General features: G+C 49.8%; 1 protein-coding gene across 1 annotated transcript in view; it reads right to left on the reverse strand.

Annotated features, from left to right (window-relative positions):
* Positions 1–2,348: 2,348 nt before the first annotated feature.
* htr1fa (5-hydroxytryptamine (serotonin) receptor 1Fa) overlaps positions 2,349–26,366 on the reverse strand; it is a 147,050-nt gene continuing 123,032 nt past the window's right edge. Inside the window, exon 3 of the mRNA XM_038801712.1 lies at positions 2,349–4,398. Coding sequence (XP_038657640.1) covers positions 3,244–4,356 — 1,113 coding nt within the window. The 5' untranslated portion in view covers positions 4,357–4,398 and the 3' untranslated portion in view covers positions 2,349–3,243. The remainder of the gene's footprint in view (positions 4,399–26,366) is intronic.

Raw genomic sequence — 26,366 nt, forward strand, 5'->3', positions numbered from 1 at the left:
TTGTTTCAAACACGAGCTTTTGGAGCACTGCTCCTTCCTCAGGTGAATGAAGAGTTTTGTTCCAGAAACATACGTTTCTCGAACGTATGTCTTCATTCACCTGAGGAAGGAGCAGTGCTCCGAAAGCTAGTGTTTGAAACAAACACGTTGGACTTTAACCTGGTGTTGTAAGACTTCTTACTAGCTAAAGAAAGAAAGACTTGTATTTATAGAGCACATTTCCCGATGACCGGATGCCTCAAAGCGTTTTGTAGCCAATGAAGTACAATGAAGTCTGGTCACTATAGTAATGTAGCAAATGCGGCAGCTAATTTGTGCACAGCAAGCTCCCATAGACAACAAAGTGACAATGGTCAGATAATCTGTGCTTTTGTGATGTTGACTGATGGATAAATATTGGGCCGGGGTACCAGGGATAACTCCACTGCTCACCTTCGATGTAGTGTGAAGGGATCTTTTACATCCCACTGAGCAGCCAGTTGGGACCTTAATTAAACATCTCACCAGAAAGATGGCACCTCCAACATTGCAGCACCCCCTCAGTACTGTGCTGGAATGTCAGCCTTGATTTTTTTTTGTGCAAAAGGCCTGGAATGCAAATTTAACCCAGAACATTGTTACTCAGAGGCAAGAATACTACCTACTGAGGCACGATTATTTCTCATAATTCTGACCAGGCCAGAGTGCGTACATTTTGACACTGTCGTCTATGGAAGCAAAAACTGGGTCACATTGTTGGAAGTGGGAAGTGCAGGAAACATTAAGTTCTCAGCACACCTATACACAAACAGCACATGTACTTGCACCACATATATTGCAGTAATGCAAGACTTACAAGGCAATAATGTTCAGTTACTTTATGTGCTACAGCCTGTCATTCGTTTATTGTGCAAATAACAGATCTACTAAATGAAAGCAAAAGAAAATATATATTTTGTTAAGTAATATAAAACAAATGAGCAGAATAAGCAACTGGAAATTCTGTAATGGAAAACATATTCAATAAAAAGTGTGTAACTGTGGGCTCACTTGGACTGGGAGAAGGACCTGGCAAGAGCATCCCTCATGTATCTGTCTCTTTGCCTGATTGCTGGTCTGCTGCTGTTGAACACTTAAGTGTTTGGAGTGTGAAGTGAAACAAACTGAGGCAATGGATGACACTGTGGCTGACTCCTGTAATGTTTCTTTGTGAATATCTAGAGGTTACCTGTACCATAAAAGTATTAGTTGATTATTCTTACAACATTTGTCAAGGAAGGTCAAGTCAGTCACAGCTTCCCTGCAGGCTCTGAGCCGCCCCATGGAACTTGTCTTCTGTCATTTTTGGGGAGCTAACTTTGCTGTTCTGCATTTTCTCCCTGGAATAAATTGATCAGCAAATACTATACCTCTGATTCCAAGAAATCCCGGGCTGGATTCTCCAATAATGGGGCTATGTCCCCACGCCAGTGTGAAAACGTGGGGCGCGATTCTCCGCCACCCACAACAGGTCGGAGAATAGCGGGAGGGCCTTCCCGACATTTTTCCCGACCTCCCGCTATTCTCCCCCCCCCCACGGCCGCCCCACGACACGAATCGCTGCTCGCCGTTTTTTTACGGCGAACAGCGATTCTCCCCTATCCGATGGGCCGAGTTCCCAGGCCATTACGGCCGTTTTCACGAACTCAAACACACCTGCTCTCACCGTTCGTGAAAACGGCCTCAAAGTTCCGTTCCCGACAACCATGGCACCGATTGGCACGGCCGCACCACGGCCGTGCCAAGGGTGGCATGGGCCCACGATCGGTGGGCACCGATCACGGGCAGCGGGTCCGAAACCCGCGCACTCTTTGTTCCTCCGCCACCCCGCAGGGCGGCTGAGGGGCATGACGGCCCGCGCATGCGCGGGTTTGACGCATATACGTGATGACGTCATCCACGCATGCGCGGGTTGGAGCCGTCCAATCCGCGCATGCTCGCCTGACGTCATCGTGCGCGTCAGCCGCTGTGACCGTTGGCGCGCGGGCTTAGCGACGGATGCTAAGCCTGCGATGCCGTGGTTCACGGGGCCCCGATGCTAGCCCCGACCGGGGAGGAGAATCGGGTCCCGGGAGAGGGCGCGGAGGCTGCCGTGAAACACGGCCAGTTTCACAGCAGCCTTTACGACTCTCCGCATCTGCGGAGAATCGCGCCCGTGGTGTTTCACTCACTGGACTTTCCTGAAGAAAGTCCTGAGTGATTCACCTACCTGCAGGGAGCTAGCAGGGCCCCGGAGTGCTCCTCGCACTCTGGCTGCGGATACGGGGCCCCGGACTTCCAGTGTGGAGTCCGTGCATGCGCACGGCGACCTGCAGCGGCCGCCCCTTGGGACATGGCGGGTTTGGACCGCGAAGCGGCATCTAAAATGTAGGCCCCCTCTAGATCGCGGGTCTGTGATGCCTGATCGCTCCCCTGGTCGTCCATGAGGACCCATCCCGGCGATCGATCCCCCCCCCCCCACAGGGCGGCCGCGGGTTGAAACGGCCATTCTCCACCCCTGCGCCGAACGCAATTTTGCCATGGAGGCTCGGAGAATCGAGCTCCCTAACTATAGTTGCTGCTGTACCAGGACAGGTTCATCATTCGCTGTTCCACCAATTGAGTGAAGAAAAATACTTGTGCTATTCTGTTGTGGCTTTGTGACATTTGACTCTTGTTCTTCTTCCTCACAACCTACTTCCATTTGGAACAGGAGTAAGCATCCCCAATTTCTTTAACGGATCCAAAAAGGAACAGTTATACCTGCACAGGCTTTCACAAGCCATTCTCATTCTAAACAAGCCCTTATCAAGCATTCCCCTTTTAAATTACTCTCAATGCCACCATTTCAGGCTGGAAAGACAATTTAAACCAATAGTAAGAATAAGAGAAAATTATGCAGCGCTTTCCCTGTAGAGCAATTACATTTTACTTACCTTTACAAAATTCCCCTCAGTGCTTCAAATGTAAAATTTACACTCTTTCTGCTTACATGCTATAGCCTCTTTAAAATATACTGGCAGTTACAGAATAGAAAAATACCAAATAGGTTCAGTTCTGTACCCAACAGTTTTAATATCTGTGACAGACTTTATGTAATATTTTGTTCATTATCTCAGATACAAAGCCAGTGTAAGCCACCAGCAAAAAGAAATACTGATCTTTCTTTCAAAGCTGAAAGCTTCTGTAATAGGCCTAACCATTCTAATTACAAAGATAATTGCTTTGAGAATACTGCCATAGCATTTACTGAAACTGTCTGCACTGTACTAGTTTCTGAAATGCTTTCTTAAAGTCTTCATTGAAGATTGTGTATATAAGGGGATTGATTAAAGAATTGAGGTAACCTAACCATGTCAGAAAGTCGGTCATCTCTGGAGAGATATAACAGGATTCGCAGAGGTTCACAATGAGTTCTTTCAGGAAGAATGGTAACCAGCATATTACAAATGCCCCCAAAATCAAGCCCAAGGTGGTTGCTGCTTTTCTCTCTCTTGTACTTGAGATTTTATATCTCTTCCACATTTTGTCTTGCTGGCAACCACTGGGGTTGAGACTTCTGGCAGTGATGTGGATTTTTTCCCCATCTTCAATCGTTGAAGGGTCTGAAATGGACTTTTCAGATGTGCACACTGTTGAAGGCACCCTGGGGCTTTTGACCATAATGCTGGACATCTTGCCGTTTGTTTCCTCGTTGATGTGCCTGCTTGCACTCCTCTTGTGGTAAAGTGTTTTAGCTGCTCGATATATTTTATAGTACAGGATGAGAATCAGAGCCAAGGGGATATAAAACGCCCCAAATGTAGAATAAATTGTGTAGACAAGATGCTCATGCTTAATGAGACACTCGTCCTCCTTATTCGTTCCTTGGTGTCTCCAAAACAAAGGAGGCATTGATATAAAGATGGATATGACCCACACAATTGTGATCATTATTCCAGCACGTTTAGGTGTCCTTTTCTGTGCGTAGTCCACAGCATCAGTTATAGCTCTGTATCTGTCCAGGGCAATTGCGGCCAGGTGAAGAATGGAACACGTGCAACAAGTAATGTCAACACTTAACCAGATGTTACAGACAACTTGACCCATCACCCATGTCTCCTTTACAGTGTAAATAATGTTAAAGGGCATCACGAGAACAGCAACAAGTAAGTCGGTAACAGCAAGGGAACATATCAGATAGTTTGCTGGGTGGTGGAGCTTTCTTGTTACAATAATTGCACTTATCACCAGGGAATTAATAATTGTGGTCATAATAGTCAAGACAGAGAGTGAAAGTGATATCAGCACTTTGGAAGTTTTTCCCTTCACCAGTTCTTCTATTGTAAAATTGGAGTAAGTCTCATTTTCCAAATCCATTTTGTTCACTTGAATGAGAAGTTCTTGTGGAATTCATACAATCTGCAAATGAAGGACAATAGAAGTTAAGATGGGAAATGCCTTTAATTCCATGGAATCAGGGTTGAAAGTAAAAACTGTCAGAAAACCTCAAGCTCCTAAATATTTGCAACTAACATATAAAGCATAATTTTGCAATGCCCCAGTCCCAGAACAAAATCTCAATGCATTGGGAAACCAGGCCCTGGGGAGTTTGGTTATGACCCTGGCCCGTTATTCCATCCAGAGGAGTTCTGCACCTTGCAAACTAAATTCTTTAATCGTATCCTCAACATGTTTATTAATTATTAATAAACGAATTATTAATGTATAAAATTATTAATGTATAAAATTTATGATATTGATACGATTGGTTTCTTTGCCTTTCTGTTAACAGTCACTATCAATAGAGAAGTATGTAAGCCATGTTCTGATCGTTAAAATAATTTTGAGAAGACTGACATATTGAAAACATAAGAAGATAACTATATAGACAATAATTCTGAATTTCTTTGATATCAATTGTGATGTTTTTGATATCAATTATGATGATTTAACAACAATGTTGTGCCCAAAAATTATACAAAAGTTCAGCAGAAATGGGATACAGGGATATGAGCTCCGGGGTAAAGTGGAGTTGAGATGGATTGGCCATGAATCTTAATGTACAGTGGATAAGGCTTGAAGGGCAACATGACCTTCTCCTGTTCCTCTTTCTTTTGCTATTATGCTACATCCACATTTCATGAGGTAAACCAGTTGAATTTTTAAAGCATTCAAGGTCTGGCATCATGATTATTGAAACACTGAGATACAAAAACCCCTCTGCAACAAAATCATCGGGCGCGATTCTCCGCACTCACGACGGGGCGGAGAATAGCGGGCGGCGCAAATTTTTACGGTGATGCTGGTCCGACGCCCTTCCGCTATTCTCCGAACCCCGCACAAACTCCGAGTCGCCATTCCCGCCAAACGCCTCTATTACGCCCCCGACACGACCAGAATCGCTACCAGAATTGACCCCCCCACCCCCGCTATTCACCGGCCTGGATGGGCCGAACTCCCGACTTAATCGCGCACTGTTTACACGGCGTGAAACACACCTGCTTTTTAAGTTCGTCAACCAGTCGTGCTGGCTGACGACTGCTTCCAGGAGGTTAGCGCACCGCTCAGCGCACCGCTCAGCGCACCGCTCGAGTCTGGCCACAACGGGGAAGGCATCCCTGAGAACGGGAGGGGGGGTCCAGAGCGGGGGGGAGTGGGGGGGGGGGGGATGGAGGGGGGAGTGGGGGAGATTGAGGGGGGGAGTGGGGGAGATGGAGGGGGGAGTGGGGGAGATTGAGGGGGGGAGTGGGGGAGATGGAGGGGGGAGTGGGGGAGATCTGAGTGGGAGATGGAGGGGGGAGTGGGGAGATGGAGGGGGGAGTGGGGGAGATGCGGGGGGAGGGGGCGATGGAGGGGGGATGGGGGAGATGGAGGGGGAGTGGGGGAGACTGAGGGGGGGAGTGGGGGGATGGAGGGGGAATGGGGGAGACTGAGGGGGGAGTGGGGGAGACTGAGGGGGGAGTGGGGGAGACTGAGGGGGGAGTGGGGGAGATGGAGGGGGAATGGGGGAGACTGAGGGGGGAGTGTGTGAGACTGAGGGGGGAGTGGGGGAGATGGAGGGGGAGTGGGGCAGACTGAGGGGGAGTGGGGGAGATGGAGGGGGGCGGGGGGAGACTGAGGGGGGAGTGGGGGAGATGGAGGGGGAGTGGGGCAGACTGAGGGGGGAGTGGGGGAGATGGAGGGGGGAGTGGGGGAGACTGAGGGGGGAGGGGGGGAGATGGAGGGGGGAGTGGGGGAGCTGAGGGGGGAGTGGGGGAAACTGAGGGGGGGAGTGGGAGTGGGGGGTAGGGAGAGAGTGAGCGAGTGACCCGTCCAACCCCGGTTACAAAATGTCTGCCACCATGCCATGGCGTGCCGGTCACGAGGACACGGCCGCTGGTTGCCCTGTGGCTTACGGCCACAGGCCACTGACGCACCGGTGAAGAGGACGTAGTTAACTGCCCATTGGATGCAGAAAGTGACCAGGGGTTAGGCTGCCCGCGTGTCAGCAGCGCGACCAGGCCACTGGGACACACAGGTATCCCGTGGCTGGCGGCTGCCGAGTTGTCGACTAACCTCCATCTAACATGTCCCGTTTCTCTGCCCTCACCACCCTTCTGTAGGTTAGCACAATGTCTGCGAACAGAACGGCTATGTTCAGCGCGGTGGTTGGGGCCGCTGCACTGCATTTGGCGATGCAGCAGCATCCACACCCACAACCCGCAGTGGATGCAGGGCCAGCTGCAGCAGCAGAGGGACGGGCCGAGGATTTGCCAGTCGTTGAGCAGCATGGGGGGGAGGAGGAGGAGGAGGAGGAAGAGGAGAGAGTGAGGGTGCAGCCACGGCGCCAGAGGCGACGACCAAAGCCGAGGGTGTACCGTGTCCGGGTCTCTTTCCTAACAATGACAGACATCACCTGCAGGAGGAGACTCCGGCTGCGTAGGCGGACGGTGATACATATCTGTCACCTCGGGGCACACCTCGCCCCACGTGGAACGGGGGGAGGACACGCGATCCCGGTTGCCATCAAGGTGACGGTCGCTCTTAACTTCTATGCTACCGGCTCCTTCCAGTCTCCGAGCCTGGACCTCTCCGGGATCTCCCAGTCATCGGTGCACAGGTGCATCCGGGATGTGACCGACGCCCTCTATGCCATCGCTGACATCTACATCAGCTTTCCCGAGGACCAAGCAAGTCAAGACTCACATGCTCGTGGATTTGCCAGCGTGGCCGGGATACCGAGGGTGCAGGGGGCAATCGATTGTGTTCACGTCCCCATGCGCCCGCCTGCAGGGGACAGGGACGTGTTCACAAACAGGAGGGGGACATACTCCATGAATATCCAGGTGGTATGCGACCCCCACATGACGTTCATGAACGTCTGTGCAAGGTTCCCAGGGAGTGTGCATGACTCCTACATACTGGCGCAGTCGTTCATCCCTGCGATGTTTGAGGGACGACACCCCCGGCTGAGGGGCTGGTTGCTAGGTGACAGGGGTTATCCGCTGAGGTCTTGGCTGATGACGCCTATACGGAGGCCTCAGACCAATGCGGAAACACGATACAACGAGGCCCATGCAGCAACCAGGGGTGTGGTGGAGCGCTGCCTTGGCCTCCTGAAGATGAGATTCAGGTACCTGGACCGCTCCGGAGGGGCCCTGCAGTACCAGCCCAACAAGGTCGCTCGCATTGTTGTGGTCTGCTGTGCGCTGCACAATATACTGATGCAGAGGGGAGATGACCTGCTGCAGGAGGCGGAGGGAGAAGCCAGTGGCAGTGGTGCCAGCACAGAGGAGGAGGAGGAGGAGGAGAGGGAGGAGGAGGAGGAGGAGGAGGAGGAGAGGGAGGAGGAGGCTGGCGGAGTGGTGGGCGCAGCACGCAGACACGACCCAGGTGCTGGTGATGCCCAGGAGGCGGCACAACAGACCCGGCGAGGACGGCGGGCACGCGATGCCTTGGTGGCAGCACGGTTCACGCGTCGCATGTGACGTCCCCACTGAACACCAAACCACCACCTGCATCGTTAGTCGTGCAGAGGGTCAACACACAACTGCCACCACCACAGCCCCCCCCCCCACCCCCTCTCAGTGTACAGTGCTCCACTTCGATATCACCCTTACCACTGGGTCCAGACGGTATGGCACAACATTGATGGCTGTGTCAGCGGATGTGATCAGTGCCATGTGAAATGATGGCAGCCCGCTCTGCGGTGAGCTGTGAGCTCAGAATCGTTAGAGAGAGTCTGACCCATGGCAATAGCTGAACCATCCACCTTGGTGGCCGCTGAGTTCGTCATGGACACTCCATCACGTGCCCGCGTGGGCTAGCTGTGGGAGGGGGTGGGGGGAGGGGCAGGGACTGCACACCCGGCACCGAAGTTTCACCGCTCGTCAACCCCAGCGACACTCGGTCACCATCACGATCCCTGTGGCTGTGGAACAATCACACGGTATTACAAGTAAGGTGGAACAGTGCGTTTAATGTTAACAATAATTTACAGGTGCCCTAGCCCCTACAACTAAACTGTGCCCTTCACCCGTGCCAACTTACTCAGTGTCTATCTTAGTTGCCTTACGGGCCCTACCACTATGTCTAAGTGATTCCCCAGATGATACAGCAGGAGTGGAGGAGGACTGCTGCGAATCGCCCCCTTCGACTCGTTTCTCCTTGGCCAAGCGTTTCCTGGGGCGACCCGGCCTTGATGGGCCAGGCTGCTCTGCGGGCGTCTCGGGTGACATTGTGCCACCCTGCTCTGCCTGCTGCCCACCCGATGCACCAGGGATGGGACGGGGGGAGGCCGAGAATTCCGGGACGTCCCGTGATGGAGTTAATGGGACGGGCCCCGAAAACCCCTCCTCCCTCGGGGAGCTCGGTGGCCCCCGGGCCTCACTTTGGGACAGAGGTGCGAGCGGGGAAGTGCCCCGTCGTGCCCCCGACACCTGGCGATGCCAGTCCTGGAGGCCTGCAACGGTATCGACCAGGATCCGAAGGTTTGCAGAGACGGAGTCCAGGGAGTTAGACATTCCCGCCAGGGACTGTGCGACCTCAACCTGTGAGTGCACGACGCCATCCAGCACATGTGTCAGGCGGTTGATGCTCTCAGCGACTGACTGCTGCGACTGGCCAATGACCTGGTGAGACTGGGCCAAGGCCTGCAGGGCGCCGGCAGTGTCGTTTTGCCTCTGGCACATTGCTGCCTGTGAGAGGGCAACCCTGTCCAGGGCTGAGGATGACGCGTGCACATTAACCTCAATGCCTTGCATAACCTGACCCATCGCAGAAACCGTTTCACCCATTGCCTCCACCGCGGATGCCACCCGTGCGGTGTCGGCCTGGGTCTCTGCCATGAGTGGCACCACTCCCTGCTCGTGGACGCGGTTCGACTCCTCGAACAGCGTCTGCAGAGTCTGGAAGGAAGCCCTCATCCCGTCATTGTTTCCCTGGGTTTCTTGAGGCATCGGCTGTGCGGGTGGGTTGAGAAACTCCAGGAACTCCGAAAACGTCTGGGAGCCAGCTGGATGCTGGGCCTGGTCTGGCCTCCGCGAATCCGGGCCCTCGGTTGCTCCGACCTCCACCTGCTGTACCTGCTCAGCTGTGATGTGCGAACCAGACTGTGACCCAGGAGACTCATCACTAAATAGGCCCACCGGGGTGACTGTCTGTGGGATGATGGATGGTGTGGGAGATAGCAGTGCCGCAAGCCCGAGGTTGTCGCAATTTAGCGCCTCCTCTATGGTGTGCGGCCGCTCAGAGTCCGGAGGGTTATCGCTGGCCATTTCTGTGGCTTGTGGTATCGCCACCCTCTGGGCGTCCTGCTCCGCAGATTGGGTTGGGGAGGATGGGACTCCCCGCTGATCGGGCACCCTCTGTCGTGCGGCCCTGGGTGAGGTGGGGGCAGATGCCTGTGTCCGTCTGCAGCCAGACGACCCTGGTCGTTCGGCATCACGTCCTAGGGAAGAGAATGAGATGGGTTATTTAGATTTGCTCGGCAGGCCGCTGGACGGTCCCAGTGGGCAGCGTGTGAAGGGTCAGAAGATGGGGGAGGTATCCCAGTGGGCAGGGTGTGTGAAGGGACAGAGGATGGGGGAGGTATCCCAATGGGCAGGGTGTGTGAAGGGACAGAGGATGGGGGAGGTATCCCAGTGGGCAGGGTGTGTGAAGGGACAGAGGATGGGGGAGGTGTCCAAGTGGGCAGGGTGTGTGAAGGGACAGAGGATGGGGGAGGTGTCCAAGTGGGCAGGGTGTGTGAAGGGACAGAGGATGGGGGAGGGGTGGGTGTTTGTCAAGGAGGGTTGTCTCACTTGCTGCAGATCCGCCAACCTCGCATAGCGCGACTTCCCGGGTGCCAGACCCCTCCACAAGGTCCAGTGCCCTCAGCTCAAATGTGGTGAGGGGGTGCAGGTTGGGCGAACCCCCTCCAGTCTTGTGCCGCTCACGGGTGTTGTGAGCGGACTTGGCCTGTTGGGGGAGGGGACATAGGTATATCGTCACAATACGGCAGGTATCAGCAGTCCGTTCAGATACTGGCACAGTTTGGGGGTGAAGTTGTCATAAGACCATTGCATCTCTCCACGGAGGCCAGAGCGCTGGGTCTGTGACAACTTTGTGGACCACCCTCAAATAATTCTGCACCAATCCTCCTCCCCCCCCCCGTGCCAGTGGGGCAGGTGGGTGATTAAGTTAAGGGGGGAGGGATGGTTGTGACCAGGGGGCACCCTCTTGGCACTTACCCTGACAGCCCTGGTGAGGTCGTGCAGCTTTTTCCTGCATTGCTCTGCAGAGCGAGGGGTCTGCCCCACAGCACTAACGGCAGCAGCCACCTCACACCAGGCCTGGCGTACCGCGCTGGCAGGTTGGCGATGCCCTCTACGCAGGCAGATGATGCCCCTCCTCTGCTCGACGGCATCGAGCAGCGCGTCAACATCAGCCTCTACAAACCGAGGGGCAGCTCTCCTGGGCTGCGACATCATGGCCGACAGATTCTGTGCTCGCCCGCGCCTTTTTACGGCGTCGGGCGGCGTCACGTGGGTGTGTTCATGTCGTCGCCGCGTTGCTTCATAATGGCGCACGTAATTGACGCGGCCGCGTTACTAGCCCATTTCCCGGAAGTGAATACGTCGGGAAATGGACCCTTCCCGACCGTCGTGAAACGCCCCCGTTTTTCCCGCCGATTTCCCGATTTTTTGTAAGTCGGGAGAATCGCGCCCATCATTCTTTAAAGGTATTCGGCAGCTGCTTGGTATGAGCAAGGCACTGTCTGAAAGGAAGGTGAATGACCAACAAGTGGTTTTAGTGGCAGGTTGCACCAAATAATCTTAAAAGCATCTCTCGCCCATAATCATACTGTTATATTCACTTATGGAATTCAGACTAACAGGCAGGAGAAGCATAATTCAGTAAAGACGTTAAGAGTCTCACACTTATCAATCTTTTATCATTAAGTTGGATAGCAACATCAGTTGTGCCAGTTGACAGAGCTGGCATTAGTGCTAACTCCTAAATCCCTCGTGTGTAGAATCCACCATCCAGGCAGAAAAAAGTGAAAATATTTCATGAGGGCAGACAAGAGGCATGTCAATACACTCTCCCTTTGCTCTGGGCTCTGTCACATGCTTCACCCGCAACGCTCACACAACTAACATGTCACAATACATGTGGAAAAGAATGCCCAAAACTCCCCCAACAAATAGCAACCACCTTCTTTAACCAAAATGCCTTCTGCCACTCTAACACCCGCTAAATCACTAATTTTGGCATTCTCATTACAATTGCCACGCACGTCTTAGGTCCGACACAAGTTTCCACTCCCTTCATTTGTGATAAATGAATTGTTTGTATTGAAATAGTCTGGGTATTGGTCATGTGATTTTTTTTAAAATGAACCTTACACTGAGTCAGGAAATAGACCAATCAGTCGGTTCAGAGTTCCTTACACAGGTGAGGATTTCAGGAAAGATCTTGCTGGATCAAAGTGCTTTGGTGACGTCTGGTAGGGTGCAAGGTCAATGAAGAATAAAGTGCTGCCTTTGTATTTCATCAGTTGATGAAGAGAGTTGAACAGATCTGCCTTCTAGGCTTGGCTTTCTAATGCACTCCTGGGATACCTCTCGATAATACCAATTGCAGTCGCTGTGTGAGGGCATAGCCTGGTTTACACCATAGATGAGTCGTAACTCCTGGGAATGGGACACCTTCCTCTATATTTGTCAGGGACTGTTCACTTGATGCCCTTAGTGCCAAGTTTGTGCCATTGTGGCATCCTGTACCCTGGGGAATCCAGCCATCCTGTAGAAATCCCTTACTTGGTTTTGCTATATCTATGCTGCTAAGGGGTCATGCCCACATGGAGGAATACAGCTGTTCTATGAAAGAGGATGTTCTGCACCGAGATGACACATGACAGCTCATTATTGTGATAACCCATGGTGAGAGGTAATTGCTTGTCTGAAGTCAATTTGAGTGCGCTTTGGATAGTGAGTGAAATAGGGGGACCCTTGGAAATACTGCAGTAAAATAAAGTAGCAGTATCGATGTTCAAAAAATGCATTGGATCTTGCGAGGCTTAGTGAGCCGGGTGAGATGCTGAGACCGTGAACGCCCAGCTTTTATCAGTCATGCTGCGCTGCAGCGAGCTGCTTTATAGGTGCAGCGTGGCCATTGGATTGCGCCCTGTCAATCTCAAGCAGCTGCTAGAGTCCAAGGGAATTTAAAAATAATAATTCACATAATATGGACATGGACAGCATTTATTTACCCCAATTGTCCTTGAGAAGGTGGTGATGAGCTCCTTCTTGAACCGTTATTGTCTGTGTGTTATAGGTGCGCCCACAGTGCTCCATCCCAGCCCCTCCCCCCCCTCCCCCCCCATACACACACACACACACATACACACACAAAACAGGTAGGGGTGAGTCGGAGATAGGGGTTCATGGCTTAAATATGAAGAACACATCCCAAGCACGGTGAGTATGTGCCTACAACCTGTTCTCAAATGGATGGACATCATGGCATTCGAGTGTTTCATTGCACAGGTAAAATTTAAAATTAATTGTTGCTGTCTGGGTTTCCCAAGGGTTGGCAAACCCAACAATCCAACAATGAAAGGGAGGTAGGAGGCATGTTCCTTTTTCAGCATTCCTTGAAGCTCAGGAGGAGCAGGGTACTCACTGGCCTTTCAAGGCAGTCTTAGGGCTGCCCAATGCAGAATCATAGTCTTTCTCTCTTTGATGCCCTGATAACCTCTCTTTCTTTCTTCCCCTGCAGCTCTGCAGGCCTCACTTTCTCCTTGCAAATGTGAGGGCCTCTCTCCCTCTCTCCCCCTTTCTCTCACTCTGAAGCCCAATCGTTCTCTCTCTGCAGTTTTATGGGTTTCTCTTTCCTTGCAGCCCCAGTTACCAATCTTCTGCTGCTCAATTTCTAGGGACTGATCTCAGTTGCAGCCTCTTTTTCTCTCGACTGCCAACCAGATTCACAATTTGGTGAGCTGCCAGCCAGGTAGCAGAACATAAAAAATGAGAATGGGAACTTGCTGTTTAATTCAGTAAGAGCTTACCCTGACCAATAGCTGAGCCTCACCCTTACCTCTTCCCTTTATATATATATATCAGGATATGCGACACAAAAGCAGACGTCAATATCCAAACAAAATGCTATTCATATTCAGAGTGGTTTTAACATTGAAACCACACTGAGGGAAAAAGAGAAGTGCATTCTGTAATATAAATTCACAAAAAAGCATTCTAAGCATGCAGCGTTGAAGGCTCACAACAGGAACTATGTGCACAGATTCATTCAATTCACTTGAAAAAATGTGGTCAGCTCATTAATATATCTTTCCTGTATTCCAAAAAGAATGTTAATGATACACATGATGCATCAAAGGACAGATAACAATACAGCACAGCAACAGGCCCTTCGGCCCTTCAAGCCTGTACCGGTCATACCACCCTTGGCCAAAATCCTAAAGAACAAAGAACAATACAGCACATCGGGGTGGGAATATTGAGGGTGATGACCTTTCAGTTCAGAGTAAAGGTCATCGACCTGAAATATTAAGGTGAATCTTCCAGGTCTTTCGGGGATGGGCTGGAAGTTGGGAGATGTGGTAAAATGTTGGGGGGAAGACTTTTGGGAGCAGAGCCCAATGTCTTCCTGCCACCCGACCATCATGTCCTTTTGTCGGCAGTGAGAAAGTTGGCGGCTCAGATACCTGCCTGGAGGGCAATTAAGCTACTTAACTGCCCAATTAAAGACCAGTTCCCACATCCACTGGCATTTTGCCAGCATGGGGAGAGGCTGCTGCCCCATGTGAAGACTGCTGGGCAAAGCCTGGTGGCTTCCCAGTGAGTGCCAAGTAGCGGCCTTTCTTTGTAGGTGCTTCATGGCCCATGGAGGGGACTTCTGGTCGCACTGCCCGCCTCATGGCAATGGTGCTGCCAGTACTCAAATAATTTCCCAGTCTCTTAGGCCTGTCAGCTCGGCGCTGGTGTCCCCAATTCCAACTTACTTGTCTTTGAGTGCCCAGCTAGTGAGGCACCCTCTCCCTGGAGCTGCAGCCTCAGCATTGGCTGGGCTGGCACGCAGGGAATGGGTGTCGGATGGGTGATTTTCTAGTTTTGGGTGGGTGTGGAGGAGGGGAAGGAGGAGACATATGGCATTGGCACATCAAGTACTGTGTAGGCATTGACGAAAACAGGATTGCAAGGCCGGACATTGTCAGCAACATTTAGGCATTTGTTTTACAATGCAGCTGCTTCTTCCGCACCAATTCAAAACAGGCAAAGTGCAGGCAGAGTGCTGCTCAGGCTCTCTAGCCACCTAATTTAAATGAATTTAGCTCACTGCTTTCAACCCAAAGAGGATGTTTAATTGTGCTCACACACTATCCACAATAATCTGTAGGGCCTCGTCAGTTATTCACTATCAACCCTATTTGCCTGTGAATACTGAAGTTTATACAGTGAATTGTTACAGTGACCCACACATCATTTAAACAAAAAATAAATTGAATGCATGCCATTTGGCTGCCAACAAGTGATTCTACAGCTTTGCATACTGATTCATTGCTCAGCTGTGTGTTAATTGCAACATGCTCAACCTTGAAGAAACAGATTTAGTAAAATCATAATTTAGTGAGTATTCTAAAAGGGGAGGAGATTTAGCTCCGATTTAATCTGGACCTCAATTTTTCTCTGCCTCACCCAAGAGTGGGATGGCAGGAAAATGGAGTAGGATGGTGGGTTGGGATGTCATGCCAATATCAATTACATTGTTTTGTACTTGTGTTTTCTAAAGTATTAATTTAAAGAAGGTCATCTGCCAATGTCTTATCAATTATGTTGTTAAGGTTTGTTAATTTTAAAATATTCATTGACGGGATGTGGGCGTCACTGTTTCGGCCAGCATTTATTGCCCATCCCTAGTTGCCTTCAGAAGGTGGTGGCGAGTTGCCTTCTTGAACCGCTGAAGACCCTGGAATCAACATTGTTAAGAGAAATGGGTGATAGGTATTTGAACATATAAATAGGGGATGGTTGGGGCACCGGGAATGGATGATGAGTGTTGACCCTGGCCAAAGACAACACACTCTCTCTCAGCAGGAAAAGGCTCAGTGTTTAGTTTAGACTGGCTTGAACCCAGTTTTAAAAAATTGGTAGCAGAGAATGGTTGGCCTAAAAGTGAGAATTGTAAACTAAGATACATTTTCTGATGGAAGTTATTTTGGAGAAGAATGGCTGAAACCAAGTGTAAAGTATCAACATTTTCCAGGATTGCTCAGTGAAATTGAACCCTCGAACCAATGGATGAATGGATATATGGACATTGGTTATGACCTTAGCAAAGAAAAAGCAAGGTATGGCTTTGGTACCATTCCTCGAACAGAAATAGGATCAGGAGCAAAGTATTTTTGCAGCTCATCAATTGGACTTTGAGAAACGTTTGGACAATTTCACAAAATGTATATGAAAGATGATCTGTTAAATGCATATGAGGTGTGGTCAGATTTTGATAAATTTGGAAGGATGTACAGCCATTCCATGGAAGAATATATCATGGAATCTAACAGGCTATCTAACAGATTGCAGAAATTCTATTTGGAGATTCCTAATTCAATGCCGTTTCTCAGATGGTTGGATTGCGCTAAAGTATCGAACATGGGTAGGCTCCTCATTTTGATAGGACTTAGACTGTTGGCAAGAGATTCCCTTCTGGATAAGATATCTGAAGCTTTAAAAAAATTGGGAGAAACATTCATTTCCTGCCATTTTCATGGCACCAAAGAAAACATTGAGCCAGAAAACAAAAGGTGGAGGATTCAACGTTGGCAGCATTTCAAGACCATTTGGAAAGGAAAACTGCAAAAAAAAAACTGAATGAGAATAGAGAATCTGTTGGCAGCTCTAATAGACCACAGGAATTTGGTGACTAAGCCAGGAGAATGAACCCCAGGATTGACCAAAGGATGGTATCAAGTATTTCTGATGTGACTCCAAATATCGTGATGCAGTGAATTGTTCAAAACGGCATCACAGGGTTTTTGAAATCATACATAACAAGGATTGGGAGGGGTAGATGATGATACTAATTAAATAAAGAAATATTGTTTATTGATAAATTTTGATGATAATAATAACTAATATTGCATTAGAAGCAGGTCAGAGGAGGTTTACTAGATTGATTCCAGAGATGGGGGGGCGGGGGGGATTCTCCGTCCCGTTGCTCTCATTTTCTGGTGTGGAGCGCCCCCGCCAGCAGTGGGGTTTTCTGTCCCAGCAGCCAGCCAATGGGGTTTCCCATTGTGGGCAACCCCACGGCGTTGGGAAATCCGTGGGCGTGAGTGCACTGCAAGCGAAACGGAGGATCCCACGGACAGAGAATCCAGACCAAGGACTTTGTCTTATGAAGAGAGTAGTTTAGGCCGATACTCTCTCGGGCTTAGAAGAATGAGAAGAGATGATACAAGATGATAAAGGTATTGACAAAGTAGACGTAGAGTGGATGCTTCCTCTTGTCGGGTAATCTAGAATGAGTAGTCATAGTTTTAGGATAGGAGCTCTGGTGCTCCTCAGTTTATGCCAAAGTCTGGCTCCTGTCTTTCTACTGACAGAGCACTCACACCCACCTTCTGAACAGGGTCTGCATTGGGAACGTTTGATCCTGGACCACTGTGCCTGTGGACAGGGATGGGGCAGGGTGAGCGGAGGGCAACGGTTGGTGGGGGTGCAGGTTGGCTGGCTGTGAAGATTAATGTGACAGAGTCTTCACATGTATCAGTAGAACATGTTTTAATAGTGAACATTTGACATTTCTATTCCCCCTAGCTACAGATCTGCCTCCCTGCCACCACCCCCCCCCTCCCCCGCTCCCAATGCTCACTCAGTGAACCTCTACCTTCTTGATCTTTCGTAGTCTACTGCTCCATCTAGCTGTGCCCCCGGGATAGACATCAGAAGTGGAGGCAGCCAGCTGCTTTCCATGCCCTGTGGCCTTTGATGCCCTTGGCAGGCATCCTATGGAGGGCATGGAGCTGGAGGGCCCCGGCTGGTTTACCGGTGTCACAGGCATCGCCGTGCCACCCTGTTCTGCCTGCTGTCCTTGAGATGTGGTGTCAGGAAGGAGGTGAGGATTCAGAAGAACTAGAGACCGCCATCCTCTACTTGGTGACAGACCTCGGATTGGCCTCCAGCCCCTATCTACTTCCTGATGGTGCCCGTACGGCCCTTGGGGTCTCCATGGAACAGAGGGGCAGCTGTAGCCAACTCGAGAGGCTTCTGAGTCATCTGGCTCTGCCAGTCCTGGCAGCTCTCCAATGTCAGCACCATGGCGTTGACGCCCTCAGCAATGGTCCTCAATGACTGGGCTGTGTTCTGCAGTGCCTTGGCAATGTCCACCTGTGTCTGGGTTCCTCAGCGACTTTGACATGGTGAAGCTCTCAGCCATGGTTGTCACAGATTGAGCCATGCCTTGGGCAACACCACTCAAGATGTAGAGCTGCTCCAGGATTTCCACTGCAGTTGCCATCCTTGCAGTGTTGGTCTCGATGCCACGCATTTTTGGCATCTTCTCCAGTGCCCCTAGTCTTTGGGACTCCTCCATTTGGCTGTGCAATCACCAAATGTCACTCATCTCCTCCTGAATGTCATGGCTGTGTTCTATTGGTTGCATCAGCTTTGGGAGAACCTTATCCAGAGGCTTAGTGGCTGACTGTGACCCAACTGAGTCCTCGGATCCAGCAGACCTCCGAATGCTGCCTCTCTTGGATATTCATGTGCATCAGCAACTTGTGCCCCAGAAGCCTGTTCACTCATGTCACCCACCGAGGTGTGTGTCTCTGCATTGGTGGAAGGTGGAGGGGAAAGTTGTGACACATCGATGGTGATCTCCTTGGAGCTCTCCTCCGAAGTGGTCTCTTGAGTGGCCGGAGGGGGGGGGGGGGGGGGGGGTGGGGGGGGGGGGGGGGGGGGGACACCAACCTGGATGGCCTGCCCCCATCAGATGTAAATCCTGCGAGAGAATGGATTTGTGGTCAGTGAGAGGGAAGGATCATATTGTCTGACATGAACAACTTGAGATAAGTCATCTGGGTGAATGGACAGTGTATCTGCACCTTTGTGGGGCCGGCCAACTTTGCTGTCGGTGACTGCTCTCTTGAACAATGCCGTGATCGGCAGGCCAGTTCCTCATAGGGGGAGGAGGACTCGAATCTCTGGTACCCCGCCCTCACCTTGGTCTTTTCCCGCTTATTATGGGCTATCTTCTCCTGCGATGACAAAGAGATGGCATTGTCAACCGCACACTTGGTGGGTCAGGGGTTCTACAGCAGGTGGCATAGAACCATAGAATTGCTACAGTGCAGAGGCTGAACCGACCCCCCGAAAGAGCATTCCACCTGGGACCACTCCTCTGCCCTATCCCCGTAGTCCCATAACCCCACCTAAGGGCAATTTAGCATGTCCATCCACCTAACCTGCACACCTTTGGACTTTGGGAGGAAATCGGAGCACCCGTAGGAAACCCACACTAACATGGGGAGAACGTGCAGACTCCGTACAGACAGTGTCCCAAGGTCAGAATTGGGTCAGTGGCACTGTGAGACAACAGTGCTAACCACTGTGCCACCATGTGTGGACAGCACACCAGGACATGAGGGGGTTGTGCTGGTGGGTACCAGTGGGTTCTGAGGAGCAAGCATGAAGACTGAATGTGAGGAGGTTACACGGTGTCAGCCATTAATTTTTTCGGGGGGGGGGGGGGGGGGGGGGGGTAGTGGGGGGGGGGGGGGGGGGGGGGTTGGGAATTCGAGGGATGACAGGTGGAACTGATGCCAGGAGTGAGGTGGTACAGCTTGGTGGAAGTCGTTGGTCTTCTTACATTGGACAGTAGTCCGCCTTGTCATTCCGCCCGTACTGACAGCCGCTGTCTCTGCCTCTCAGTGCTGACGCTACTGCTGGTTTTCCGACCCCCTCAGGGGAACAGGGTGTCCCATTTTGCATTGCAGTATCGAGAAGTCTGGCCAGGTGTAGCATCCCCAAAGCGAGGAGAAGGTCTGCGTGCTGCCATTCTTGTGTGTTGACTGGGAGTGAGTGGTTTAAAAGCAGCTCCCCCTTGTTAGCGGCGAATCAGACAGCGAGACAACCAGAAATGGCGAGAAGCTGTGGGGGTTCACCTCTGGCACTAGGTGCCATTAAATACGGGCTGTGATCTCGCCAATGCAGCCGTCGGGAAACACCCTGCCAATCGCATCCATAATGACACTTAGAAATTATTCCGTTAAATCACACCCATGGTAACTATATGTCAATAGTAATAAAGACAGAAAGGTAATTGTGATAATGCGAACATTACAGTAATGAACACCACAACAGAAAGTCACTTCAGTAATGGGATTTGTGAAAAAAATCACAAAGTGATTAGGTGCTTCACAAAATTTTAGCTGATCAACTGAGCTGTAGACTAACACCTGTAAACTAGCAGGGTAGCACAGTGGTTAGCACAGTTGCTTCACAGCTCCAGGGTCCCAGGTTCGATTCCTGGCTTGGGTCACTGTCTGTGTGGAGTCTACACGTTCTCCTCATGTCTGCGTGGGTTTCCTATGGGTGCTCAGGTTTCCTCCCACGTGTTCAAATATGTCCAGTTTAGGTGGCTTGGCCATGATAAATTGCCTCTTTGTGTCCAAAAACGTTTAGGTCGGGTGACTGGGTTACGGGGATAGGGTATAAGTAGGGTGTTCTTTCCAAGGGCTGGTGCAGACTCGATGGGCCGAATGGCCTCTTTCTGCACTGTAAAGTCTATGATTCTATGAATCTGCCCTGGCATGGCCAGTGGATGTGAAAAATTAATTTCAATCGGCTATAATCCTGACCAAATAGTTTACAGGAGAAACCCAAAAATATTTTTGGTGATGTGGGATCATCTTCCAGCCTGTGAAGAACTTTGATTAATCCATTTTTTTTGAGCACTTGAATGCCCTGCATGCAGGGAAAAAGATATTTATCAAGACTGATGAGCCTTACATCATCATATAAAGCCATCAGAAATACATTTTAATCCTGGGGACGTGGTGTATTTCAAAAGGGACGGGCATAAAGAATGGAAAAACACAGGTAAGGTTATAGGCAATGATGGAAAAACAGTAATTTTACAACATAGCAATCAAACTGTTAGTGTACGTGCTTCGATGCTAATTTGCATTGATTATACATTTACAGAATCTGAACAGGGAATAGAAAGTGAAGTGGCAGCACGCACTTCACATACACATATGTTGGACAATGATGAGCAGCAAATTGTTAGATGAACTCCCAAGCCTGGTTGTGACGAAATCTAGGGGCGCAATCTAATGGGACAGGCATTGAGTGCGGTACCGAGTGAGACTTGCCGGGGGCTTCCCGACGGCCAACCTGGCAAGACAGCAACCGATATCTAAGATCAATTAGGGCCCGAAATGATCCCCACGGGCTTCATGGCAGAAATGGTAATTCCGCCAGCTGATTCGTCTGGACCGCACCCAGCAGCTGCCCCGCTCCCTCCAAACACATTCCAAACAGCACATAGCCATGGCACCATGGCGACCTGCTTCACGTTTCAGAAATGCCGACCTGGCCAGGCTGCTGGATGCCGTGGAGTCAAAATGAACACCCTGGTCCCCCAGTGCTGCCTGGGAGGCAGTGGCAGCGGCCATCAGTTTGGGCAGCGTCAGGAGGAGGACCAAAGTCCGATGCAGGAAGAAGCTCAATGACCTCCACCGGGCCATTAACCCCCGAACATCGGTCCCATTTGTCATTCCCCAAACCACACACCCCCCCCCCCCCCCCCCCCCCCCCCCCACACCCCACCAACATATTGACAGCTGGCCCCGTAATCCCCCTCCCCACAACTAGCAGAACACTGCACCTGTGCCCTGGCACACACTGGCACCTGCCAGTACAGCTCACCCATGCTCAGCAGCGGTGCTCACATCTGTCACCCACCATTGGTCCCCCCCACAATGCACCAAGTGTGCGGCTCACACTGCTCTCTTTGTCCCCGCAAGAGAAGTTGGCACACACCAGGTGGGAAAGGGCCCAGGTGGGCAGACATCAGCATCCTCACCCCCTCTGAGGAACACTCCCTGGCGAATGTGGGGATGAACCCCCCCCCCCCCCCCCCCCCCCCCCCCCCCCCTCCTCGCACCTTCCAAGAGAGTGTCTTGGAAGAGAGCTCTGAGGATGCCACCATCGATCCATCATGGCTGCCATCCTTACCATGGTTACGGTTGCCTGGCTAAGATACTGAACCAGACGTGTAATGTTTGTAAAACATTTAAGACTGCAAAAAGGATAGATTCCCAGGAGTGATAATATAAGAAATTGGGCTTTGTTATTTTATAAACAAAACTTTATTAAAACAAAAGAAAAGAAAAGAATATTTAAACTTTAAAATTTCTCTCTTTGTTCCCAGAAAGGATTTATCTCTTTCTCTAAGCTCCGCCGAGCCGTTCAAAATAATTACTTTTCTGATTTTACTAAAAATGACCTCTGACAGATATCGACAAAATGGAGGAGAAAGTTTTTTTTATCCCATTATTATGGTTTCGTTGAAGTCTCTGGTCAATGGAAGACTTACTACTGGTTGAAATAATTTTCTCTCGTACATTTTACAAAATATCACATTTTTTACTAATATCATGGTCATGGAATCTTCAACCAAAGGGATGTACAAGTTGTTGCTGCTGTTTTTTTTGTTTTTCTCCATGAATCCCTACCCCCAGCTGCCATTCTTTAACGTTCTGTCGAGAGATCTGAAAGGAGTACAATAATGTCCCAACTGTGTAAATTGAAAATCTACAGATTTCCCATGTCCAATGCTCCATGTCCAACTTCATTTGAATTTTATTTCCATTGAAAGTTTACTTAACAGGAAAGGTATTTCATTCAGCACCACATTAGTACTGATGGTGATTCACCCCAGCTATTTTGCACAGAATTACTATTCTTCTTAGTAATTTCAACTTGTTACCATCACCGAACCTGAAGCAAGTGGAATGGCCGTATTCTTTGACTTTACTTCAGTCTTCTTGACATGATATCCATGTAGCATTTTAGCCAGTCCACTCCACATACTGTGGGCAAACACTCACTATCTGGAACTGCGCAATTGAACAAAACTGCAACTAGGAAACTCATTACAGGACTGAAGGCCAGGTGACCAAGACAATTTCTTCTCATGGTTAGTTTCATCCTCCTTGCCTTCCATACATGGCCTGTCATGTGTTGTTCCTGTTTTTCATTGTTGGACAATTCAACACATGACGATGCTTCGGGTCACATTTGAAGCTCTTGTTGACCACCCCTTGGTTATTCCTGGGCTTCATCCTCAATCCATAATGGTGCAACTCCCTGTGTTCTTTGTTTGTAATTCTTCTTTTGCACAGATGTTTGGGCCCAATATTCGAATGGTCTCAAAATGCTGCTGGCATTGTATTCTCTCTGTTTGGTGTCACTGCAGAAGAGCGCATGTGCGCCAATGAAGCAGCCGGAAATTAAAGCTTTTTCAGAAATCTTTTTAAGGTTTTGGACATTTAGTCCACAAGGGTTTCTCTCTTCGAACTTTTTTTAAAACCAAGGTTGGAATTCTCTGGAGGCTGGGATTTTCTTTTCCAGCTGGCAGCACAACCCCGACTGTGGGTTTCCCTGCGGTGTGGAGTGGCGACAATGGGAAATGTCATTGACAACTGGCGGGAAGTGAGAATCCCACTGCTAGCAAACAGCATGCCGCGAGAAACCACGCGGTTGGGGACCGGAGAATCTTGTCCCAAGGGTACAATTTTCTCAAAATTGAGTATAGAGTGTTGGATCAGCAGAGACATAGCCTCTGTCCATGACTCAATTTCATATTTCTGTTGATTGTAAGGTTCCGTGCAGCAAAGCAGTGGTGGAAAATCATGCGCTGGATTCTCCGCACCCCGCCGCCAAAATCACGTTCGGCGACAGGGCGAAGAATCCGTTTTCCCGCACGAAATCGGGACGGTGGCGGTTCCGCGAATCTCCGGCCCCCAAAAAGCGGTATACTCAGGAAGTATGCCGTGCTGAGTATCCATCACCTGCGGCCATTGCCTGAGGCACGCCCCGCTATTCTCCGTCCCCGACCGACCGAATTCCCGATGGTGTGTTTCTAATGCGTTCCTGCCATTCAGGAAACTTGCCAGGCGGCTGCAGACTCAGTCCGCGGTCGCAACAGTCGGGGCGGGCTGATCGGAGGTTAGGGGGGGGGCCTCATTTGGGACTGTGGGATATGTGTGCGGGCTGTCCGGGGAGGGCAAGCAGCCGATTGGGGGCACTATTTTGGCGGTTCTGGTCCGCGGGTTGAGTCCGCCATGGAGCACGGCGCAGTCGCTGGAGGCCTCCGCCATGCGCGACCTCTGATCCGGATGTGCGTGGGGCCATATTGGCAGCTAGAGCTGTGAGCTCCATGACAGCTGCCTGCTAGCCCCTGGCAAGGCTATGAATCTGTGGGTTTGACGCCAGTTATCCTGGCATTAAAGACCACAGTTTTCATGACGGCGTGGGGACATTGTCCCAAAAACGGAGAATCCAGCCCCATATACCTGATATACCTTGATTTTAGTCATCTTTTTTCAAAAAGCCCCCAATTGCAAGAAAAAATAGCTCCAATTCTAACCGTCTGTCTGGAAGTAAATGTCAGTCTCCAATCTTCACTTTAAGGAAACCATTCTCTGTTATCAACCGTATATAAACTCCCAAGCCTGGTTGTGAAGAGGACACTAAGGTGAGGATGCCTTTGGTGGAGACTGTTAATTGCAGAGTTGACTTTTCCACTCTAATACCATCTCCCTCAGTGATAGCTGACTCCTCTTTATTAACGCATCTGAGCATAATTAACCAATCAATACCCAACATCTGTCAACCTTATTACCTTAAACTACCAGTTATTTAATATCTATCAACAATACTTATTCGGATGCTTGAACAGATTTCGGCAGCTTAATGGTTGACTGAATATGAACAAAATGACACTGAAGCCCAGGATAAGACCATTTATCCCAAAGAACAACTACCCAAATTTGGCACGAGAGTAGCATATATAGCAGTAGGGGCCAGTGAATGGAGGGATCCCACCATCAGAGGGGGCGAGCAGGAAAAACCACCGGCAAATACAAACATTGCCTGAATGTGCAAGATGAGGTACAGAAGGTAAGAACCACGGATTAGAAAAATGAGGTAAAGATGTGGAAGGGCAGAAAATGCAGTATGCATTCTGAAAGTGGACCAGGGAATGATCACGGTCCAAAGAAAAGTTCACGGATTTACGAAAGAAAGCGATCATGTAGCAGTAGTCGAGAAAAACAAGTAGAGGTTTTAGTTTGACAAGAACAAGGGTGGCAGGGTGGGAATGCCACTGGAAGTAGAAGCTCTTAGGATCAAGAATTTTTAGTGACTACTACCAAACTAGAAGATAAGTTGATAAAAGATGCAAAGCAAATGAGTTAGAAATTTGGAAATAAATTGGTGTATGTACTGAAATACCAGACTGAGCAGCCAGCCTTATCGCACAGGTGAATCTGCCCAGAAAACGTATTTCCTGATGCACATACAAAGCTAAAGCTAGACGAGTGGCTCAGGGCTTAGAATAAAGACTTGGCGATCAAGATGTCCGAATGGACTTCCTCACTGCAGGAAGAGTGAAGCTTGAAGATTTTCTTTGCCCTTTTCGCAACATATTCCTGAGAATATAAATCGATTGATATGAAGTCTGCATTTTTGATGGGTGAAAAATTTCAAGAGATGTATTATTCAAACCACCTGAAGAAGCTAGTGATATTGAAGGGAAATTGTGAAAATTAAAGAAGTGCGTTTATGAGTTGAATGATGCATCAATGGTGTAATTTCTCAGTTAGGTCCATCCTGCTAAAATACATTGCATCCATGCTAATTGCCCCTTAATTGGAAAAAAAAATTGGATACTCTAAATTTATTTTTAAAAAGTCAGGAGTGACCTTGAAGCAACAATCCTACTCAGAAAATATCAATCGCATCCCAATATATTTCATCCAAGAAATGAACTACCAATTAAAGAGTTTGATTGGACAGTTGAACTGGTTGTGCATTAAGTTACTGGCACTAATGCCAGTCACCACGTATTGGAACAAAGTACTATAGTGAAATATGCGACAGTTGAGGAAGTTCTGAGAGCAAATAAAACATTAAGGGGTATTCAGGGGACTTGTGGTGTACTGGTATTGTCATTACACTAGTAATTCAAAGACCCAGTCTAATCCTCTGGGGTCCCAAATATGAATTCCACCACAGCAGATGGTGAAAATAATCTGAATCCAACAAAAATCTGGAATTAAATGTGTAATGATGACCATAAAAACTACAATCAATGATGCCCCCATTTAAAGGGCGGTACGGTGGCTAGCACTGCTGCCTCACAGCGCCAGGGACCCAGGTTCAATTCCGGCCTCTGTTCCGCTGTGGCAATGGTGTTCCGTGCCCATTCATTCCAACCCAACAGCCCACCTCCTGGCCACCCCTGTACTACTACCCCCGGCCCTGGCAGAAGCTCCCCCACAACTGTGCGCAAACTGTGGTGATGTTGGACGCTTTCCATACCCCCCCTCTCTCCTTCAGCAGCTGGTTTCGCGATTTTTAAAAGGACAAGTGAACCGCGCCTTCGGGAACTCTGCCCATCGGAAGAGGAGAATTGCGGAGGCCCCAGAGAATACCGGGTTAGGTCTGCTAACGATATGTTTTACTGTACGTGCAGTCCAGTACCATTGACACTGCTGTTGAGGTGACGGAGCAGATTTGACGTCAAATCGGCGCCCACCGCGATTTTGGCGTCAGAACCTATTCTCACGTTTCATGATTTCGGCATTGGCAAACGGAGAATCCTGCCCTCTGTCT

Source organism: Scyliorhinus canicula, chromosome 7 (assembly GCF_902713615.1).
Source record: "Scyliorhinus canicula chromosome 7, sScyCan1.1, whole genome shotgun sequence".
Lineage (NCBI taxonomy): Eukaryota > Metazoa > Chordata > Chondrichthyes > Carcharhiniformes > Scyliorhinidae > Scyliorhinus > Scyliorhinus canicula.